The sequence below is a fragment of the Rhinolophus sinicus genome, chromosome 8 (assembly GCF_057876585.1).
Source record: "Rhinolophus sinicus isolate RSI-liver-muscle chromosome 8, RSI-T2T, whole genome shotgun sequence".
Taxonomy (NCBI): domain Eukaryota; kingdom Metazoa; phylum Chordata; class Mammalia; order Chiroptera; family Rhinolophidae; genus Rhinolophus; species Rhinolophus sinicus.
In genome coordinates this window covers 47,038,543-47,058,718 of record NC_142508.1, presented here as the reverse complement: position 1 = coordinate 47,058,718, position 20,176 = coordinate 47,038,543, and the positions used below count along the sequence as shown (strand labels likewise).

At 53.5% G+C, this 20,176-nt stretch overlaps 1 protein-coding gene across 5 annotated transcripts; it reads left to right on the top strand.

Moving 5' to 3' along the window:
- The first annotated feature begins 1,952 nt into the window (after window positions 1–1,952).
- On the top strand, window positions 1,953–16,388 carry MAG (myelin associated glycoprotein). Of its 5 annotated transcripts, none has more exons than XM_088800648.1 (12): window positions 1,953–2,049; window positions 3,886–3,945; window positions 4,435–4,503; window positions 4,659–5,027; window positions 6,326–6,622; window positions 6,737–6,994; window positions 8,511–8,771; window positions 13,260–13,547; window positions 13,894–13,990; window positions 14,802–14,866; window positions 15,138–15,176; window positions 15,871–15,970. In XM_088800648.1, the coding sequence occupies exons 3-10, from the start codon at window positions 4,458–4,460 to the stop codon at window positions 14,863–14,865; spliced, it is 1,680 nt and encodes a 559-aa protein (XP_088656774.1). In that variant the 5' UTR covers window positions 1,953–2,049; window positions 3,886–3,945; window positions 4,435–4,457; the 3' UTR covers window position 14,866; window positions 15,138–15,176; window positions 15,871–15,970. The 5 variants fall into 5 exon arrangements, with proteins under 5 accessions (XP_088656774.1, XP_088656772.1, XP_088656771.1 ...); XM_088800646.1 differs by having other exon boundaries at window positions 1,954–2,049; window positions 14,767–14,866; window positions 15,871–16,388; XM_088800645.1 differs by lacking the exon at window positions 15,138–15,176 and having other exon boundaries at window positions 1,954–2,049; window positions 14,767–14,866; window positions 15,871–16,388.
- The last annotated feature ends 3,788 nt before the right edge of the window (window positions 16,389–20,176 follow it).

Genomic DNA, 20,176 nt, shown 5'->3' with positions numbered 1-20,176 from the left:
GAGGGCTATCTACAAGCCAAGAGGAGAGGCCTGGAATAGATCCTTCCCTCACAGCCCTCAGAAAGAACCAAATGCTAACATTTTGACTTCAGACTTCTAGCCTCCAGCACGGTGACACAATAAACTCTGTTTTGCAAGCTATTCAGTTTGTGGTACTTTGTTACAGTAGCCCTAGCAGGCTAGTGCCCTTGCCTTGTCTAGAAGGATCAGATGATGCGGTGCTGGTAGCTGGTTGTGAGTGGCACCTCTGCCCTTGAGGCAGGCACGTGCCCTCCGGTCCCCCAGTCCTCCTGTGCTCTGGAGACCCAAGTTTGCAGATTTCAGCATTAGTTCCTGGTGCTGTGTGTGGGATCACTCTCCCGTGCATCCTTTCCCTAGGGACAGACTTCAATTCATACCCAGAGAGGAGATGAACCCCCAAGACTACACTGACACGTGACCCTAAGGGGATTGGTGCTGACACTGAAGGCTGTGACATATAGTACTTGATGTCCACCCCCGAAGCACAGGCACCAGGCCTCTCTCTTCTCCAGGACCCAGGCGTTCAAGCCCCACCCCACTCTCAATGGGCCTTTGTCCCTGACTGGGAAAGGCACGGGCCGAGTCTGACATCATGAAGCCTGAGGTGGGGGTAGGACTCCCCCTCCCCCTGCATCCAGCCCTCTGATTGCTCACTCCCTGGTCTGAGGGATTTCCCCACCCTTCACCCCCCCAGGCCCCCGCCCCCCACACATACAGGTTCTGCCTTGGGAGAAAGGACCCTCCCTCCCTCCCTCTCCACTACTCTGGCCTAAAGGAGAACAGGAGATGCCCCAGTGTGACTGAACAGCTCATGGTCAAACCACCACTACACTCAGTCACACCACTAGCTCCCGCCATGACCTTGCAAAGATCATCCCCAATGGGAGGGGCTGCGGTGGCAGGAGGATCACTGTGGAATCTGCCCACAAAGGGTCCCCACCCAGCTCAGAGTCAACACAGCCCTTGCTGAACACTCTCTGTGCACCTGGCTCTGTTCTAGGGGACACAGGGTGAACAAGACAGACAAGCAGGTAGCCATGCTGCCCTCTGGAAGCTCCAGGCTAGAGAGGAAGCAGCTCACCAGTGGTGCAGGTCGGCAGACGTGCTGAGGGCTGTGGAAGGACAGGGCAGCATTTAAATGGAGGGGCTTGGCTTGGTGAGAAGGCAGACAGGATTCCAGAGGCAGTGGCATCCACTCAGGGAGCTGAAAGGGTGGGCAGGCTGTGGCTAGGGCAGAGTGGGAGGTGGGATAGGGTAGCGGAGCTTTCCAGGAGGAAGAAACGGGTGCAGCGGCCTCCGGCCGGAAGGTGTCCAGGGTATTGGGCAGACACATTCATGCATCCACTCCGCATTTATGAAGCTTAGCTCTGTGCCAGGAGCTGTTCTACAAGAGGATAGATTGGCAATAAGCGGGCAAAGCCCTGTCCTTCTGGAGGTCATGATCTCATGAGAGGAGATAGTTAATACCTAAGGTCATTTCCCAAGGCAAGAAGAAAACAGACCAGGATGCAGGCACCAAATGTGCCCCAGGGAAGTGACTCTAAGAGAGGGTGTACGTGACACTGAAGCCGAGAGTGGCAGGTCCTGTCTCCTCCTCCCACCCACACTAGACTCTGCTGCCTCTGGGGACCCGGGTTAGACCTCTCGTTGCCACCAAGATTCCCTGGAAGCTTCTGTTTCTCAGTCTGAGATGTTGAGAAATATTAGAATGCCCTCCCAGGGACTCAGGACCAGGGTTCACAGAGATGGAGGCGGGGGGGAACAAGTAAGGCAGCCGCACCCCATTCCCTCCAGGAAGGAGCTAGTAGAACCCAGGCATCAGGCTGCCCAGTTGAGCAGTGGTGACAAGGGCCCCTTTGTGCCCCCCTCCCCCGGGGACAGGGAGGAGCTGGGCCCTGGAGGCAGGCGGCCCCTGGCACCCGGTGGTGGGGGAGGGGAGGGACCAGTAAGTGGGGGCCTAGACCCTGGGAGGCCAGGGGACTGTGAGCTGGGCCGAAGAGCAGAGGGTGCAGACACAAGAGCATCCTGGTGAGTACGCTGCCAAGAGGGGCCGAGGACATGGCTGGAGTAGAGCCTGGGAGGAGAGGGTGGAGCAGGGGCACCTGAAGCAGGTGCGAGGTGAGGATGGTCACTGTGAACTGCCACTAATTTAGGATGGGGGAAGGTGTTCCTTAGGACTTTGGCATCGGCTGGGACCCTGGCAGGACAGTGTCCAGGCTTTGGGAAGAAACCACAGAGAAAGGGAGCCAAGGGTCTTCATCTGCACCCCTCGTGGTGAAGGTTCTGCATGAGCCGCTGCCCTTGGGCTCCCAAATTTGGGGCAGATGGGGTGGAAGCAGCCTGGGGGTGGGAGGAGAGTACAGTGATGCCCAGGTGATCAGACACCTGCATCCTGCCCTCTGGGAGGGGGTGGGGGCAGTGGGCTGTGACTGAGCAAGTTCTAGTACTTGGGTGCAACACAGAGTGTGTGTGTGCATGCGTGTGTGTGTGTGTGTTTAGGTGTGTGTGTGTTTAGGTGTGTGTGTGTGTCTGCACACATGCACCTCCCCTGGGAGGCTCTTAATTTACATCAATGTTTGCCAAACTTTTTTTTCATTACACCTTAGATTTTTAGACCTATTTTTCCTAATCCCATCCTCCCTAAGAATTTTACTACTACAGACATGCTGTACGTATGTGGATGTACTGTGGTCCTGGAGAGAACCACAAATGACAGATCACTGTCATAGCTAAGACTTTCCTGGCTCCTACCCCGATAACCAGTTTTCACCCCCGTGAAGAATGCTTGGTCCACGTGCTTGTCTCGCATGTCTGCCCAGGCCCTGCATCTGTCTCCTGTACCTTCTCATTGCAGGTGCAAGGGTGGCACCTGCCCTGTGTCCCTCAGCATGTGTCTGGGCGGGTCTGCCCTTAGCTACGCCTCAGTGTGTGTGCCCGTCTGTGTGTCTGAGCATGGCACGCAGGCAGGTTTGCGTATGTGCCTGAATCCATGCCCATGTCAGGGCAGGTGTGAGGTAGACAGGAGGGAAAGCAGGCAGGTATGCTTCTGCGACTGTGTGTGCCAGCACATTCTGAGGTCACAGGGGTCTCAGTGCCTGTCTATGTGTGCAGGGTCCTGACCGTGTGTCCACGTGAGTGTATTGTGCAAGCCTGCGCTTCTGGCTGAGTCTAGATCTATCACATTTCATAGCAGCATTTGCATGTGTCTGACTGCATGCATCTGTGTCCGTGGGAAGAGGGTGATGAAGGCTGAGAAAGGCAGCCACTTGGAAACCCTGGCTCCAGCCCTGAGGCAACCCACAGAGCAGCGGTTGCCAGGGACTCCCTACCTCTCAACCCCTGGTCCTTCCTGGCCCCATGCAGAGCCCAGCCAGGAGTGTGCGACTCTTCTCTCATCCCACCTACCCCAGGAGCCCCCCAGGATGTGGTACCCTCCCCCTGAGGGAACAGGGCTCTTTTGTACTGGGCACTGGCCTCTCTTGAGGGTGGGGACAGCAGGGATCGTCTGTGGGGTGGGAGCGGGCGGCAGGAATTCACGCGGCATGTTGGGAATGCTGATGCTGTGAAACCCAGTCATTGATGGCATTGGGTCCCTGCCTGCCACCCCCAGGCCTCACCCCACTCACACACCCCCTGCCTGTCCCCCCACCCAATGCTCTGCCACTCCCCTTTCCTTTCCCATAGTTTGATGGCAGCTTGGGGGGTGGTGGTGACCCTATGTAGAGTACCTTCCAGGCTGTGTGGGAGGGTCCCAAGCAACCATGGGAAGCCTTACAACAGACCACAACTCATAGCAGACGCCGAAAGAGGGAGTGGGGCAGAGGGCACCCCTGCTCCCTTGCACCTGTCTGACTCTTGTTCCAGGTTGGTTGGCTGACCACTTCAAGTGGGACCAGAAGGTATTCCCAACTCAGGGAGACTGAGGTGAGGGGCAGAGTTCCTTCCTCTTTGCTCCCCCCCCTTCTTACTGCTGGTCCAGCTTTGGCTCTGTCCTTACTTTCTGGGGATCCCCAGGGGCACGGTGGTGATGAAGACCATGATCAGCATATCACTGTCATGGAGAGACAGGACATTTGGGTGGTTACGTCTGCAAACCTGGAGCCAGGTAGATAGGGCTTGAATCCTAGTTGTCACTTCCCAGCTGTGTGGCCATGAGCAAGTTACTTAACCTCTCTGGACTTGAGCTATAAAATGAGGATAATCATTGCATCTATCTCAAAGAGATCAAATGAATTAACATAGTAGAATAAAGCACTGAGGCCTGGTACATGGTCAGTGCCATATAAATATTTGTAATTATTAGTATTAATAGCAGCAGCGGCTACTGTCAGAACAGGCCCCCTCCTAAAGCTTTAATAGAAGCACCTCTTTTTATTTCCCCTGGTCTTTAACTCCCTCCTCTCCCTTCTCCAGCTGTCACTCACTCGCTGTACAAAATGATATTCCTCACAGCACTTCCCCTGTTTTGGATTATGATTGCAGGTAATGGGTCGGGGGCTGGCTGGGGGTCCTGGGGCCTTGGCCCCAAACAGGCTGGGGTTGTTTCCCCCTCAGGCCGGTGGAAGGTGATGGGAGTAGCCTGTGGGTGAGTAGAGCAGGACATGGCCCTCAGCCTCAGCAGTCCTGCTCACCCACAGCCTCTCGAGGGGGTCACTGGGGTGCCTGGATGCCCTCGTCCATCTCGGCCTTCGAGGGCACATGTGTCTCCATCCCGTGCCGCTTCGACTTCCCTGACGAGCTGCGGCCTGCTGTCGTGCATGGTGTCTGGTACTTCAATAGCCCCTACCCAAAAAACTACCCCCCAGTTGTCTTTAAGTCTCGTACCCAAGTCGTCCACGAGAGTTTCCAGGGCCGCAGTCGCCTGCTGGGGGACCTGGGCCTGCGCAACTGCACCCTGCTGCTCAGCAACCTCAGCCCGGAGCTGGGCGGCAAGTACTACTTCCGCGGGGACCTAGGGGGCTACAACCAGTACACCTTCTCAGAGCACAGCGTCCTGGACATTATCAGTAAGTCGCCCAGAGGTTGCACGGGGGGCAAGGCTGGGGTAGTGTGGGGCAGGCAGGAAGTCCTCACCAGCACGTCTCCGGGAGGTCTCCCTGGCACAGACCCTGGGACTTGGTTTGGTTGTGGGGGGGGGGGGGGGCGAGGTGCAAAGCCCAGTGCCCACATGGACCAGGCAGATGGCAGCAATGAGCAAAGCAGGGCCCCAAATAGCCTTGCTGCTCTCAGAGGAAAAGGGGTGCTCTTACTCTTCTAGAAACACCTGGGGGAAAGGCAGCAGGGCTCGGGGGTTAGGGGTAAGCCCTCTGGAACCCTGTGTTCTCTGGGCAACTAGAGGCAAGTTACTGAACTTCTTTGAGCTTTGGTTTCCTCTACTGTAGAACAGGGATAAGAGCAGCTCAGTGAGTGAGAGGCTGTTGAGTGCTCGGAGCAGTGCCTGGCACACGGCTCCCGGCTCTGGCTGACTGGTGTTGGGCGAGAATACTGGGCCTTGGCTGTCAGGCAGTCTGAATTTTCAAAAAAAACCCAGAATTGTGTATTTTCCTATGATCTCCTAATGCTTAAACTTCAACTGCTGATTCATATATATATATATATATATATATATATATATATATTTTTTTTTTTTTTTTTTTTTTTTTCAATTCCTAAATGTAGGCCAAATAAACTGCAGCTCTTGGCCAGATTTGGCAATCAGATTAGGCCCACTGCCTGATTTCAGGCATTCCAACTGCCTACTTTCTGAGAGTCCCTACGGCCTGGAGCTCTTATATTCAGGCTCCCCATCAGCACCGAGTGTATACGGGGACCCCGATTACAGCCCTGATGCAGAAAGAGAAGCCCACCCCCAACACACACTCACACTCACACTCACATCCACAAGTGGAAGGTAAACCAAACCAGTAGGGAGGAGAGATGTTTCTTAAGGAACATGCTGTAGTGTCAAGAGCACAGATGATGAAGCCAGAGTGACAGGGTTTGAAGCTCAGTTTTACCAGGTACTAGCTGTGGCCACAGTTGCCTCAACTGCAGGATGAGTAAAGTAATAGTTCCCACCCGCTAGCATGGCTGGAAGGACTGGCAAATTCAACACTGTCAAGTATTCAGACTCTTATATTGCTATTCTCATTACTATTACATCCGTAGTTGGATTTATGCAGGGCTTCTGAGTGAAGGGTAATCAGGAGGAGAGAAGGTTGTGGGGAATTCTGTATCCTAGGGGAGGGAACCAGGTACCAGGATTGGAGTTAGGCAAGGTGGGGGTGTCTGCTTCCTCAACCCTCCTTCTCCCTGCCTCATGTAGACACCCCCAACATCGTGGTCCCTCCGGAGGTGGTGGAAGGCACGGAAGTGGAGGTCAGCTGCATGGTGCCTGACAACTGCCCCGAGCTGCGCCCAGAGCTGAGCTGGCTGGGCCACGACGGGCTAGGGGAGCCCGCTGTGCTGGGTCGGCTGCGGGAGGACGAGGGCACCTGGGTGCTGGTGTCGCTGCTACACTTCGTGCCCACTAGGGAGGCCAATGGCCACCGGCTGGGCTGCCAGGCCTCCTTCCCCAATACCACTCTGCAGTTCGAGGGCTACGCCAGCCTGGACGTCAAGTGTGAGCCTGGGTGCGGGCCAGGGGGGCGGGGTCGGGGCGGGGCCGGGAGGGATCAGGACCAGGGGCGGGGCCTGCGGCATCAACCCTCTGACCCCGCGGTGTCGCCGGCCTCAGACCCCCCAGTGATTGTGGAGATGAACTCCTCGGTGGAGGCCATCGAGGGCTCGCACGTCAGCCTGCTCTGTGGGGCTGATAGCAACCCCCCGCCGCTGCTGACCTGGATGCGGGATGGCACGGTGCTCCAGGAGGCCGTGGCCGAGAGCCTGTTCCTGGAGCTGGACGAAGTGACCCCCGGGGAGGACGGCGTCTATGCCTGCCTGGCAGAGAACGCCTATGGCCAGGACAACCGCACCGTGGGGCTCAGCGTCATGTGTGAGTGGCCGCCCAGTGCGCACACTCTCCAGTCACTGTCCTGGCTGAGGAGATTAGGGGAAAGGGGCCTCACCCAGGGCGTTGGGCCAGTCGGGGCCAGAACCGAGGCAGAGGTAAAGATGGAGTGGAGGCTTGCTGGTTCCTTCATTCTTTGCACAAGTATCTGGTGAACACCTACTCGGCACCAGCCGCATCCCTAGGACAAGAGCGGAAGACAGCTGCGGGCCCTGTCACCCAGGAAAGCTGGTTATATTCTGTTTCCTGGGGCAGCCCTGGCTATTCTGGGAGCAGATCTGGGCCTGGCCCTGGGGATCTGCATTTTTATAAATGCAGTCCCATTGCAGTTCTAAACGGGAGGGTTGATGGGCCCCAAGGCCTCACCCAGCAAGGGGGCTGGTCAGACAGGATTCTTAGCTAGGAACCCAGGAGAGGTCATTCATTCATTTATTCATTCACAAATACTTATTGAGGCAAAATGCCAGGGCTGGGGATAATAATAATGACAGCCACAGCCAACATTTACTCAGCAGTTTCTGAGTGCTTTACACAAATGCTCTTCCTTCCCCCAGGCATCCCAGAGGCTGGCTCCTCCCACCTCCTTCCCCTTTCACTGAAGCCTTCTCTCACCATCCTAGTTAAAACTGGAACCACCCTCATTTCCCATCCTTCCTTTATTTTTCTCCAAAGCACTTATCTTGCCAATAATAAACAGAGGGTGCCAAAAAATGTATACACATTATAAGAAAGGAAAAAACTATTAAAATTGTAATACTCAATATATACCGACAACAAAAGATGAATACAAGTCACGTTTAACTACTGCAATTACAAGAGGTACTCAAAGTGGTTACCATCAGCATCCAGACACTTCTGATTACGGCAAACTACTGCTTGAGCAACGTTGACAAAAGTGTCCCCTTGTATACATTTTTTTGGCACCCCCAGTGTTTATTTACCTACATAGCACCTAGGCACATGTGCAGGAATCTTCATCTACCTTATTCAGGCTAAAAACAATGCCTGTCACTTCAGTTCTCAGTGACCCCTATGAACTTGGGATTATTATCAAGCCTATTTTCCAGATAAGAAAAATGAGGTCCGAATATATGGTGACGGAAGGAGAACAGACTCTGGGTGATGAACACACAATGGGATTTATAGATGATGTAATACAGAATTGTACACCTGAAATCTATGTAATTTTACTAATAATTGTCACCCCAATAAATTTAATAAAATAAAATTTAAAAAAAGAAAAGAAAAATGAGGCCCAGAGAGGTTAAGAAATGGGCCCACACATACCTGGGAAGGGGTGGGGCCAGGATTCAAAAACAAGCACTATGGCTGCAGAGCCTCTGTTCTTGTAAACAGAACAGCCAGGCCTGGAGTCACCTGAGCCATCCTGAGCTCGTGTGCTTGGACTGAGGTGTCTGAGGTCACATTTAGGGGTGGGAGTTGGTTGGCAGAAGAGGCACCTTCTGGCTTCTGACCATTGGCCCCCCGTCCTGCCCCCCAGATGCACCTTGGAAGCCAACAGTGAACGGGACAGTGGTGGCTGTGGAGGGGGAGACGGTCTTCATCTTGTGCTCCACACAGAGCAACCCGGATCCTATTCTCACCATCTTCAAGGAGAAGCAGATCCTGGCTACAGTCATCTATGAGAACGAGCTGCAGTTGGAGCTGCCTGCTGTCACACCCGAGGATGATGGAGAGTACTGGTGTGTGGCTGAGAACCAATATGGCCAGAGGGCTACTGCCTTCAACCTATCCGTGGAGTGTGAGTACTCCCCCTCCTCTCCTCTCCCCCTGCTGAGGGCTGCCTGGACTTGTGTCCCCCCTCCATCCTGAGGTAGATAATTCAGTGGGGGACATCTGGGTTCCTGGGAGGTACATCTCAAGCAAGGGTTAGCTTTGCACCAGCAGACAAGGATGAGAAAGGCAAGGAAGCAGAATCCACAGCAAGAAAATACAAGTCCCACGTGAGAACACTGCGCCCCCATATCCTGGGGTGTACTTTTGACCAAGGAGATTCTGGATCCTGTGGCCACTGTCCCTTTGCATTAACTAAAATAATAACCACGACATCTAACCCTTGTGGTCGTCGCTATGTATCAGGCACTGTTGGAAGCGCTGTACAGGGATCCACTCATTTCATCCTCATGACATCCTGTGAGGGAGGTTCTGTTACTGTCCTGAGTTTCCAGAGAAAGAAACAGACCCAGAGAGGTTATGCCAATTGCCCAAGGTCACACAGCTAGAAAATGGCAGAATTTGAGTTTCAAATCCAGGTGGTCTGGTTACATTCTTCTGTACTGCCCAAAGTTGACCTCACTCTGCATTCTTACATCAGAATACAGTGATCAAACAGCTGTTATGTGCAAAGGGCTGTGTGGCTCTGTGGGAGGTGGGGGATAGTACCAAGAGGACAAGAGGACACCAAGCTTATTAACAGACAGACTATAGGCAAAGAGATGAAATGGATGCACATAAAAAAACTAACTGCCTTGGAAATGAGACTCCTCATTCCACTGCCATCCAGCACCTCTCCTGACCTCCTTTCTATGGACAGCACCACCAACACCCCTATCCGCACCCTGGCTGCCATTCTGGGTCATAGCTCCCAAGTCACAGTTTTGACTCCCCCCACTCCAGCAACCCCCTCTGGAATGTCACCTCTATATTTCCACTGCCCCTGCTTCCTCCTCAGCTCCGACCTGACCTCCGGCACTAGTCTCCAAACTTCACTATTTCCAGCCTCAATTACTCCATTCTCCACCTACAATTGTCCCCACCACACAAGTTTGCCAGAAGGTACTGAGCACAGTCCATACTCTATACTCTGTAGATATGGCGATAATCAGTACGTGGTAGTTCCAGATTATTCCTAGAGTGCCATCTTCCATGGCAAAGCCATGGCCGTCCACTCTTCCACTAACATTTCATCTTTGGTAAGACAGGGAACCCCACACCAGGAACATTCATCATTCCTTCTGATCTGTCACTCACAGCATCCGATGTGATCACGGCATATGGGTTGTGCAGTACTCTGTCTTCTCCATACGCACCCTCCTGGGCCCAGCGTCCCCCTTCTGCTGCAGCCTTTTCCCTGTCACACCCCAAGCCTATGGTCCTTAAGTTTAAGAGTCAGAGCCTCTGAGAATCTGATGGCAGGCCCTGAACATACACACAACACCGTCTCATGCACGTTGTCAGTCACAGACCCCACTCCCCCTGCACAATAAAGAGTGGTGGCAGCAAACCGCCATTAAGGGCCTACTCTGGGTCAGGATAACCTCCTCTGTAGATGTTATTTTGCTGAGCCCTTGTGGCCACCCTGTGAAGCAGGTATGTGTTATCATTATCCCTTAAGTGAGGAGCAATGAAGGTCAGAATTCCCCCAGCCGTGCAGCTAGTAGGAAGGTTGGTCAGTGCCAGGCTTCTTCTGGCTGCTCCAGCTGTTAAACCTCTGGCTGCTTCACCTCCCCCACAGCCCTTGGCACCCAAGGACTCACTTAATCTAGTTTCTTTTGAAGATAAACAAACAAACAGACTTGGAGTGCAAGGCCTTCAATCCACTGGAGTTGAGGAGCAGCTGTGACGCCCCAGCCTTACCTGCTGAGCCCTTCATGCTTCACCAAGGCCTGTGTCACAGTGCTTCCCTCCTGGGAGTACAGTCTCAGGCTGCTGGGCAGAGCTGTCCCTCAGCCCTCTTCTGTCCCTGAAGTCTATGTCCCCTAGCACCTGGCTTTAGTGCTCACTGACAATGGTGAGTGTTCCTGGTGCAGGGTTCCCTGTCTACCTGCCAACACTAGGGCCCAGCATGGCGTGGACAATGCAGGAGGCTCTCACCCTTACACAGTGCTTGCGACATGCAGGGGACCAGTCTGAGCCCTTTGTGTGCATTGACCTGTTTAGTTCTCACAACAATATGATGGGGGGAGGGGACTGTTCTTCACCCCAATTTAAGAGAAGGAAACTGAGGTGTTACTGGTGTCAAGTACCTGACAAAGCTGAACCAACCTGGGTGAAAATATTAGCTCTGTCTCTGTCTTGCTGCATGATCCCAGACAAGTGACTTCACTTTTGCTGAACCTAAATTCTCTCCTCTGAAAAACGGGTGTGATAACAGTAACTTTACTCCAAAGATGTAAAGACTAAGGAAATTATGGTGAGTGCCCACAGCACCTGACATGTCCTGTGTGTTCTGTAAGTCTTAGTTAGATATCCTCATCATTCCCCACTTGCCTTGCCTTTGGACGCCAGGCTGGATATCCACCCAGCATTCTGCTGCCAAGGCTTTGCTCATGTGCTCCCTCTGCTGGAACGGTTCTATGTATCTAATCTTAACTCCTTGGGTGGATGTTAATTTAAGACTTGACAGCGCGCTCATGTTCCTATCTTCCGAGTCCCCATAGCCCCTTGCTAGTTAAGGACCATCACTCCTGTTTGCACAGATGAGGACTCCATCTTGGAGACCCAAGGAAGCTGAAAGCCTGAAGGGGGCCATTAACCGGTAGATGGCAGCACTTGGGGTTTGTCTAGTGTCAATCAGGATTTCATAGGTCTCCCAGGCTGCCTGTGAAGCTGCCGTGACAGACGCTGAGCACATGCAGGCAGGGTGTCTGCATTCTCACAGCATCTAGGGCAGACGTTGTTCCCGGAGCACCAGCAGTGCAGTCTTGAATGAAAGGGTTTTAAAGAAATTTAATCACTCTCAATTCAGGTTTGTCGTTACTGATTTACTCTGTGGTGTGTTAATTTGTTAACACTACAGCGAGCATGGTGCATGTCTGCCTAAACAGAATTTGGGGTATATAACTTGCAAATGACTAGACTTAGATATGTGTACACATTGAGGCTCAGGTTAGAATCATCTCTATTGCAAGTACATCTGGTCACATGACTCCCTGTCCCATCACTGTCATCTGCATATTCTTTTTTGTGGGAAATTGAAAATAAGTGGGTTAGGTGGGCTGAGGGTCATTTGCTTGTGCATATGTGGGTTTTGGTCAGAACTGAGAACCAGAGCTCAGTCTAGAGTGAGCAGAGGGGAGTGCTGGACCCTCCAGGAGGAAGAGAGAATATAGTTTAAAAAAGCAACATTCAATGTACTATAATTTCATATTGTAGAAAATAAAAGAAAAATATCCTACTGGTACCAGTTTTTAAAACACAAATGGCAGCAAAGCAAAGCTCAACCAAATGATCTTAGGTGGAGGGTGGTGTTTGGTGCTACCGTGTTTCCCCGAAAATAAGACCTAGGCGGACCATCAGCTCTAATGCGTCTTTTGGAGCAAAAATTAATATAAGACCCTGTATTACATTATATTATATTATATTATATTATATTATATTATATTATATTATATTATAGCCAGTCTTATATTGAAATAAGACCGGATCTTATATTAATTTTTGCTCCAAAAGACACATTAGAGCTGATGGTCCGGCTAGGTCTTATTTTTGGGGAAACATGGTAGTGGCAATGGGGACTCCTATGATGGAGGGAGGGTCAGGATGCAAAGGGGCTCTGGGGAGTAAGTAGGGTCATCTATAAGATGGCCAGAAAGGGGAGTCAGCAGAATTCCATAGTTCACCCCACAAGTCTTCCCAAGTCTTCTGCTATGTGAAATGCACATTTTAAGTGTGGGGGACAGAGTGGAGACAGAACAAGAGCCTATCTTGATGGAGAAGAGAGACCAGCCATATCAATATACAACATGGGTAGGGGTGAGTGCTGGGGAGAAGACCGAGTGGGACACGGAGTGAATGTTAGCGAAGGGAGGTGCCTTTACATGAGGTGGTCAGAGAAAGAGTGAGGGTCCGAGTAGTCTGTGTGGAACCATCATGGAGTGAGGAGAGGTGTTAGGACGGTATCTCCAGGGAGTGTTCTAGGCTGAGGGAGAAACACAAAGCCCTGAGGTGGGGCAGAGCTCCATAAACTTGAGAAACAGCAAGGAGGCCAGTGTGACTGCCAAGGAATGAGTCTTTGGGTGAAAAAAGGAGATCAGAACATGGCTGGGTCCCGCAGGGCTTTGCAAATAAGTTGGATTGTATTGTAAGTGACACAGAGCAGTTGGAGGAAGGCTTTGAGCATGATCTGATTATTTAAGGTGAACAGAGTTAGAGAGGGTGTAAGAGATAGTACAAAGAAGAAAATGCAGCTCATCTCCAAGATAGCTACCACCCCGCTCTTGGCTCTCAGCCAAGGTCTCCTAGCCTGGGGTTGTGTTCAGCTCACTCAGTCTTGATCTTGCCCATGCAGTTGCCCCTGTGATCCTTCTGGAGTCCCACTGTGCATCAGCCCGGGACACGGTTCAGTGCCTGTGCGTGGTGAAATCCAACCCGGAGCCCTCTGTGGCCTTCGAGCTGCCTTCACGCAACGTGACTGTGAACGAGACAGAGCGGGAGTTTGTGTACTCGGAGCGCAGTGGCCTCCTGCTCACCAGCATCCTCACGCTGAGGGGCCAGTCCCAGGCCCCGCCACGGGTCATCTGCACCTCCCGCAACCTCTACGGCACCAAGAGCCTGGAGCTGCCCTTCCAGGGAGCCCGTGAGTCGCGTGGCCTGGGCATGGGAGCCACAGGGACAGAGGGGACTCCTCTTGAATCCAGGCTCCCCTGCCCAAGGCTGACTGACCATCAGCCACCGAGCATGGGTCAGGCCATTGCAAGTTGATCAGGTGGTAAAGAGACCCTTCTGGTCAGTAAGGAGAGGCTGCCCTGAGTTTGCCTATACTGCACTGGCCCCTCCCCAGGCCCTGTGGGCTAGTCAGTCAATGCGAGGATGTGCCAGCTGTGCAGGTACTATCACTCCTGCCCCAGCGCATCTGCTAAGAATCCAGGTGTCCTCATTCCCACCAGTAGCCCTGAGGGCACCTGCGTCTTTTCTGTCCTCAGACCGCTTGATGTGGGCCAAGATCGGGCCTGTGGGAGCTGTGGTTGCCTTTGCCATCCTAATTGCCATCGTCTGCTACATTACCCAGACACGCAGAAAGTGAGTGCCCTGCCAGGGCTGACCTGGGGCGTGAGGAGTCTCCAAGGGTGGGGAGAGACACTGAAGGGTGGGCAAGGGAGGATAGCCCTGTATGTGTGTGGGAGGGTGGATTCTGCTCTGAGAATGTTCAGCTGGATGGAAGAGAGAGGCCTCCTGCTAACGAGCCACTGTGGGGCAGCACGTGCCAGCGCTGGGCCCCACGCTTTCCACCAGTCATTACCTATTTCCCCACGTGCTCTGCTATGACCTCCTGCCCTCCAGGAGGTGTGATGGGGAAAGCCAGCGGCCCCTGGCTTGCAGCTAGTGTCAGTCACAATTGGTTCCAGAAGCCCCAGTGATTACACACATCTGTGGCAACAAAAACCTCTCCCCAGCCCCAAATCACAGCCACCTGCCACAACCATGCTATTGTTTTAATTCTTTGTGGCTTTCCTGAAAATGAATTAATCTCCCTGCCCCACATCCTGGCAGCAAGAGGGACAGACAGACCCGGAGCATATGAAGAAAACCCAGAGAAGCCAGGCTGGGATCCTGAAAAGTGGCAGAGACCAGCGGCTAGGTGGCTCACCCTGAGCCACAAAGCAGGGGAGGGGTGGGCAGGGGTGGATAGGAAGAAGCTGGTCATTCGAAGAGCCCATCTGCCCCACATTGGAAAGATGGGTGGGAACAACTCTGGGGTTCCTCGGGCCAAACTCTTAAAGTAGATGGGGGTGCAGAAAGGGAGGGGAGAGGGAGTCCTGGGAGTCCCACAGGGGCTGCCATGTCCTGCTCTGCAGAAAGAACGTGACAGAGAGTCCTGGCTTCTCGGCAGGGGACAACCCCCCAGTCCTGTTCAGCAGCGACTTCCGCATCTCTGGGGCACCGGAAAAGTATGAGGTGAGGGCCAGAGCCCTGTGGCTCCAGGCTAGTTGGAGAACATGGATGTCAGGGCCAAGGAGAGCCTGGGGGGGTGGAGCCTGGGCAGCCAAGGAGCATAGGGGAGGCCAGACCCCTCAAAAGGGAAAGGGAGGAAGTGTGGAGGACCGGCTGAGGCCTGGGCTGGGAGGGGTGATTGGGCTGAGGCTGTGAAGGGGGCTGTGGGCTCAGGCCCAAAGGAAGCCCTCCTCCTCCCCGCTTGGGTCTATGACTGCATTTCCTTCTCCAATAGTCCAGAGAGGTCTCTACCCTGGAATGAGCACCCCAGGAGGTAGGTTCCGGGGGCCTCAATGTGCTTGCCTCTGGGCCCTTAGCGGGCCTTGGGGCTGGCGTGCATGGGTGTGTGTCCAGTCAGGCATCCAGGATAGGTCCCTGTTAAGTCTGCCCTGCCCAGCACTCTTGGCCTTGCCTATTCTGTCCCATTGCTGCTGCCTCTGTCTGTCTGTGGCCACTGTCCTGTGTGTGTGTGTCCAAAGGCCCGTGTAGGGGTGGGGGGTGGGGGTGGTAAGCAGGAGGGGGAAGCCAAAGTTGCACCCGCAGGATCGCCCAGATTGAGGGGGGACCACACCAGACCCAAACACAGGGGAAGAACTTACAGAGGCAGGCATGTACAAACATTTGGAAAGGTGGGATCCAGGTGGCTTTAATCTGGGAAAGTGTTATGGACTGAATTGTGGGTCTCCCAAGTTCCTATGTTGAAGAAGGCTTCCTGGAGACATTGAATTTGTGGGCAATTTTCAGGCTTAGCAATGAGGAGGGTGTTGCGAAGGGAGATCTGTGTGGGCAAACGCCCCAGAGTGGGACCTGGGCATGGTAGGGCTGGCTGGGCTGGTGGCACTTGAGAAAGGAGATTCACACGGAGCTTTGGGACTCAACTATGAAGCTGTGGGGATGCAAGTGACTCCAGCCTTTGCATGTGGAAACGGTGGAACGGGACCCTTCTAATGGGTTGCTTTCCTTCGTAGAGTGAGAGGCGCCTGGGATCTGAGAGGAGGCTGCTGGGCCTTCGGGGGGAGCCCCCAGAGCTGGACCTGAGCTATTCTCACTCGGACCTGGGAAAACGACCCACGAAGGACAGCTACACCCTGACGGAGGAGCTGGCCGAGTATGCTGAAATCCGTGTCAAGTGAGGGAGCTGGGGGCAGCCTATGTGGCCACAACCCCCTCAGGACCCTCGCTGGCCCCCACTAGCTGCGGGCTTCCTTCCTCCCAAAAGTAGTTGGGGCTGGGACAGGAAAGGGATGGGGCAGGTGACAGTGAGGTCCTGGGGTCCTGGTTTCTCCTTCCTTCTCAGCTGCCCCCAGCCCTGCCAGCACCACACCCCTACAATGCGGCTCCCCTCTAACCTTCTTTAACCTCATCTGTCTGGAGGGGAGCTCCGTCTGTCCGTGTTATTTATTGCTACCCCCTGCCTGGTCTCCTGCCCACACCTGGCCCCAGGGTCTGTTTCGAAGGGACATGAAATAAATGCCCAAAAGCCAAATACCTGTCTAGATCCTGATGATTTTTGACCCGTCCTAGGGGAGCCTGCCACCCCCTCCTGCCCTGTGCTGGGCCCTGTGTGGGGGCAAGGGCCCAGGGATTCTAGCCCTGAGCCCAGGCCAACTGCCATTCCGTTGTTCCCACTCACAGAACAACACTTCATTTCTGCCTCTGCCACAGTCACAGCGACTGACAGCGCTGGGCTCACACTTACCCACAGCTGTGACTCATTGAAAGAGATGGTGGCTGCCCCTTCTGAAGGGGCATGGGCTCCCTGTTTGCCACAGTTGCCATCTTTCTCTGTTTTCCCACACCTGGCTGGCTTCACTCACTCACACATTCCCTCCTGTGCCCTGCAGGTCGGTTGGGGGGACCCCAGATTTCAATGTTTCACGAGCCTGTGTTGATTTGACTGCCATCCTTTACAGTCATGCTGCACTCTGCAGCTTCTGTCTTCGAACTTCACTCCATTTGGTTCAAGACACATTACTCAGGTGCCAGCTGTGTGTTGAGCCCCTTCAGGAAGCTCAGGCTATCCTGGGAAGGAACCCCTAGGACAACCCCATGAAGATGAGTACACTGGGGTTCAGAGAAGCTAGGCGATTTTGCCAGGGTCCCAGAGCTAAGAAATGGTGTGGCCAGGCTCTGAACTCAGTTCTTTTTTTTCTATAATACCTGTCAGGGATTTAAAGAGGGCTAGACCCCCTGGTATAAGTGTTAATAACAAATAGTTGTTGTGCACTTACTCCGTGTTGTGTGATTCTACTTGATTTACATATTCCTCTCCATTTACCTTCCCTAACAACCATGACACTGGTCCTCAAAGTGGGGTCCCTGCACCAGCTGCAACAGCATCAACTGGGCACTTGTTAGGAAGGTAAATTCTCAGCCCCCGCCCCAAACTACAGGAATCAAAAACTCTGGGGTGGGGCCCAGCACTCTGGTTTTCGTGAGGCCTCCAAGTGCTTCCTTCCAATGAGCTGATGTTTGAGAACCTGGAGGAGCCAAGGCATAGAGAGGTTAAATCACTTCTTCCGGTCCCCCAGCTGGTAACTGTGCAGTGTAGATTTGAACCCAGAGCCTTGGCTCTGCAGCCTATGCTCTAACCATCGCACTGCCATCCAAGTAAGAAGCCACAGGAGCCCTCAGGGCCCAAAGGTAGGTGCTGAGGGAGCAGTGAAAAGAAAGCTGCAGGGCTGGGGCAAATTCATGTTATTCCTGAGGAAGGAGCCTCTCCCCTGGTTTTCAAAGAAGGCAGGGGATACAAGAGAGGCCAAAGTCAAGGTCTAGAGGCAGGAATAAGCAAACCATGTTGGGAAGGAAGGTGATGAGGCTGCTTTGTCCCCATGCAGGAGAAAGGAAGAGGTGCGGTGGTAGCAGGCGGTGAGCAGCGGGGAGGGGCCCCTGCCCTGGGGCCTGCCCAAGCTCTTTCCTCCTGCAGCTGGCAGTCTTGCAGGGAGAAGGACATTAAATACGTCACCTCAGCCCTAATGCCTGACTGCCACTCCTGCTGCCTGCTGCTAAGGGAAGTGCAAGGAGGGCTTTTAGAGCACAGAATGGAAGTATGCCTGAAGGTCTCAAGGGTCAGGGGTCCCTGTGGAAGGAAAGTCGTGGGAACACCCTGTGTGAAGGCCCCAAGTAGGAATGTGTTTGGCGGAATCCCAGGAGCTGAACCGAGGTTGGGGGGCGTGAGACGACGCAGGGAACAGTAGGGGCTTCACGGCAGCCTCAGTGCAAGTTCCTACCAGATCTGCACACGGCAGGGGCCCCCACCCTGACACACCTGTCCTCTGACAACAGACCCTGGCTCCAGCAGGTCTGGCCTGGTAGGAATGCCCCTAAGGACTTTGCCCTGAGGTCCAGAGCAATGTCAATAATGAGGGACTCGGAGTAACCCTGTGCTGCCCAAAGAGCCACCTGAGCACTGTGACAGCCAGCCGGGTGATCCGAGGAGGGGTGGGGAGTGACTGTTCTATTTATGTTTCATTTAACTTGTGTCAGAAGAAAAGGAAACCAGCATACCAAATGGGTGATTTTTTTTTTTTTTTTTTTGATAAAAGCTTAGGATGAGGCTAAGTTTTTCTTTTTTTTTTTTTTTTTAAATAAATTCATCAAGTGAATTGATTTAAAGAAATGTATGAAATAAAAATAGTTCAGGGGGTGAACAGACAGGAGGAAAGTCCTGAAGGTCATAGGCAAAACTCTAAAGTTTGGGAAACAGCGAAGTGCTCTGAGACAAAGACTATCTCTTAGGAGGGACTAATAGTCAGTGATGACACACATGTAGGACCAGAATTCAGGTGTCACACCCCACCCAGCTCCTGGAACCCTCCACCCCCGGATTCCTCTGTTCCATTGACACATATTTACTGAGCACCTACTGTGTGCCAGGCTTATGCCGGGCTCCAGAGACACTGCAGTGACCAAGAAGAAACACTGACCTCACAGCGCTGACACTGCGGAAGAGACGATCAGATAAACAAGTGTTGGTCAGATTGGACAGAGTGTGCTGTGCAAGGCTGCCGTTGTAGAAAGAGGTCATTTGAGTAGAGATGAGAAAGGAGGGAGGGAACTTTGTCGATTTCTGGGGAATGTGGGTCCAGGGAAAGCCAAGGTCAGGTGCAAAGGCCGTGGTGGGGATGTACTTGTTATGTTCATGGAACAAGAAGGAAAGCAGCATGCCTGGAGTGGAGTGATGGAGCTGGAACGTTTGCCCAAGGGAGTCTGATCACAAGGGGCCTTGTAGGCCACTGTCCGGACTTGGGCTTTGACTCCGCACGAATTATACACAGAGGAGTGTTGCGGAAGGGATTGAGGTTTCAAAGACCCTTGCTGGCAGCTGTGTGGACAATAGTCACAGCCGATCAGCAGGTGTAGGCAGAGGGCTTAGGAGGCCATGGCAGTTGTCCTAAAGAGAGGAAGTGGAGATGATGATGATGATGAGAGGGGAAAGGGTCAGGGCCCGTTTTGGAGGAGGAACTGATGAGGTTTGCTAATGCGGGAGGGGAAGGAAAGAGAGGAGTCCAAGATGATTGGCCACTTTCTAAATGCTGAAGAAAGCGGAAGGAACACGTTCAGTGAACACCAGCGTGCTCTTCTCTGGCCAAGTGCCTTGGGAAATCCTAAGCTGAAGAAGAGTCATAACCCATGACACAGTGACTCAGAGATACGGCAACAGATGCACGGGATGCGGTCTACCCGGGCTGGAATAGAGACGAGCGGGTCTCACGTCCCATCTATTGGGAGGACAAGCCACCCTGGGCAGAGGGGAGGACGTTCAGGCAACAGGCCAGGGTCAGGACAACGCGGACCTCTGGTCCCTCCCCTCCCATTAACCTCCCAGGTTGCTCCTGGCTACGATGACCTGTCATACTCCACCCTGTCGTGAAGACCGTGCTGGGGCAGGCAGCTCCATCATTCTCAATGATCAAAGGGCTCCAGGTCTGCGCTGGCTACTCCAAAGTCTTCTCTCTTGGCCTAGGGTCAGGGACTCAAAGCACTGCTATACCAAAGCTCCAAGCCTCCTTCTTCGCCACCCTCCTCACTCTCAACTTGGGCCTGCTCCCTGGTCGGGAGGTAACAATCTCAGCTCACAGGCTGGGCAGAAGCCAAGCAGAAGACCCCCTTTCCACTCCCAGAGTTTGGTCTGCCTGGAATCCCAGCTTCCCTGAGGAGCGGAAGGAGAACACCAGCTTGGTCTCGAAGGGCCTCTCTGTTAAGCTCAAGCAAGGGCCGAGTAGCCAGAGGTGTGCGACTCGAGGTCACCATGGAGCGTTGGTCAAGCAGAGT

What these genes read in the sequence shown, in the direction of transcription:
- MAG (XM_088800645.1), top strand. Translation starts at nt 4,458, where the DNA reads ATGATATTCCTCACAGCACTTCCCCTGTTTTGGATTATGATTGCAG. An exon ending in CGTGGGGCTCAGCGTCATGT is followed by an intron (nt 6,995 to 8,510) that starts GTGAGTGGCCGC and finishes CCTGCCCCCCAG; the next exon opens with ATGCACCTTGGAAGCCAACA. An exon ending in ATTACCCAGACACGCAGAAA is followed by an intron (nt 13,991 to 14,766) that starts GTGAGTGCCCTG and finishes CCTGCTCTGCAG; the next exon opens with AAAGAACGTGACAGAGAGTC.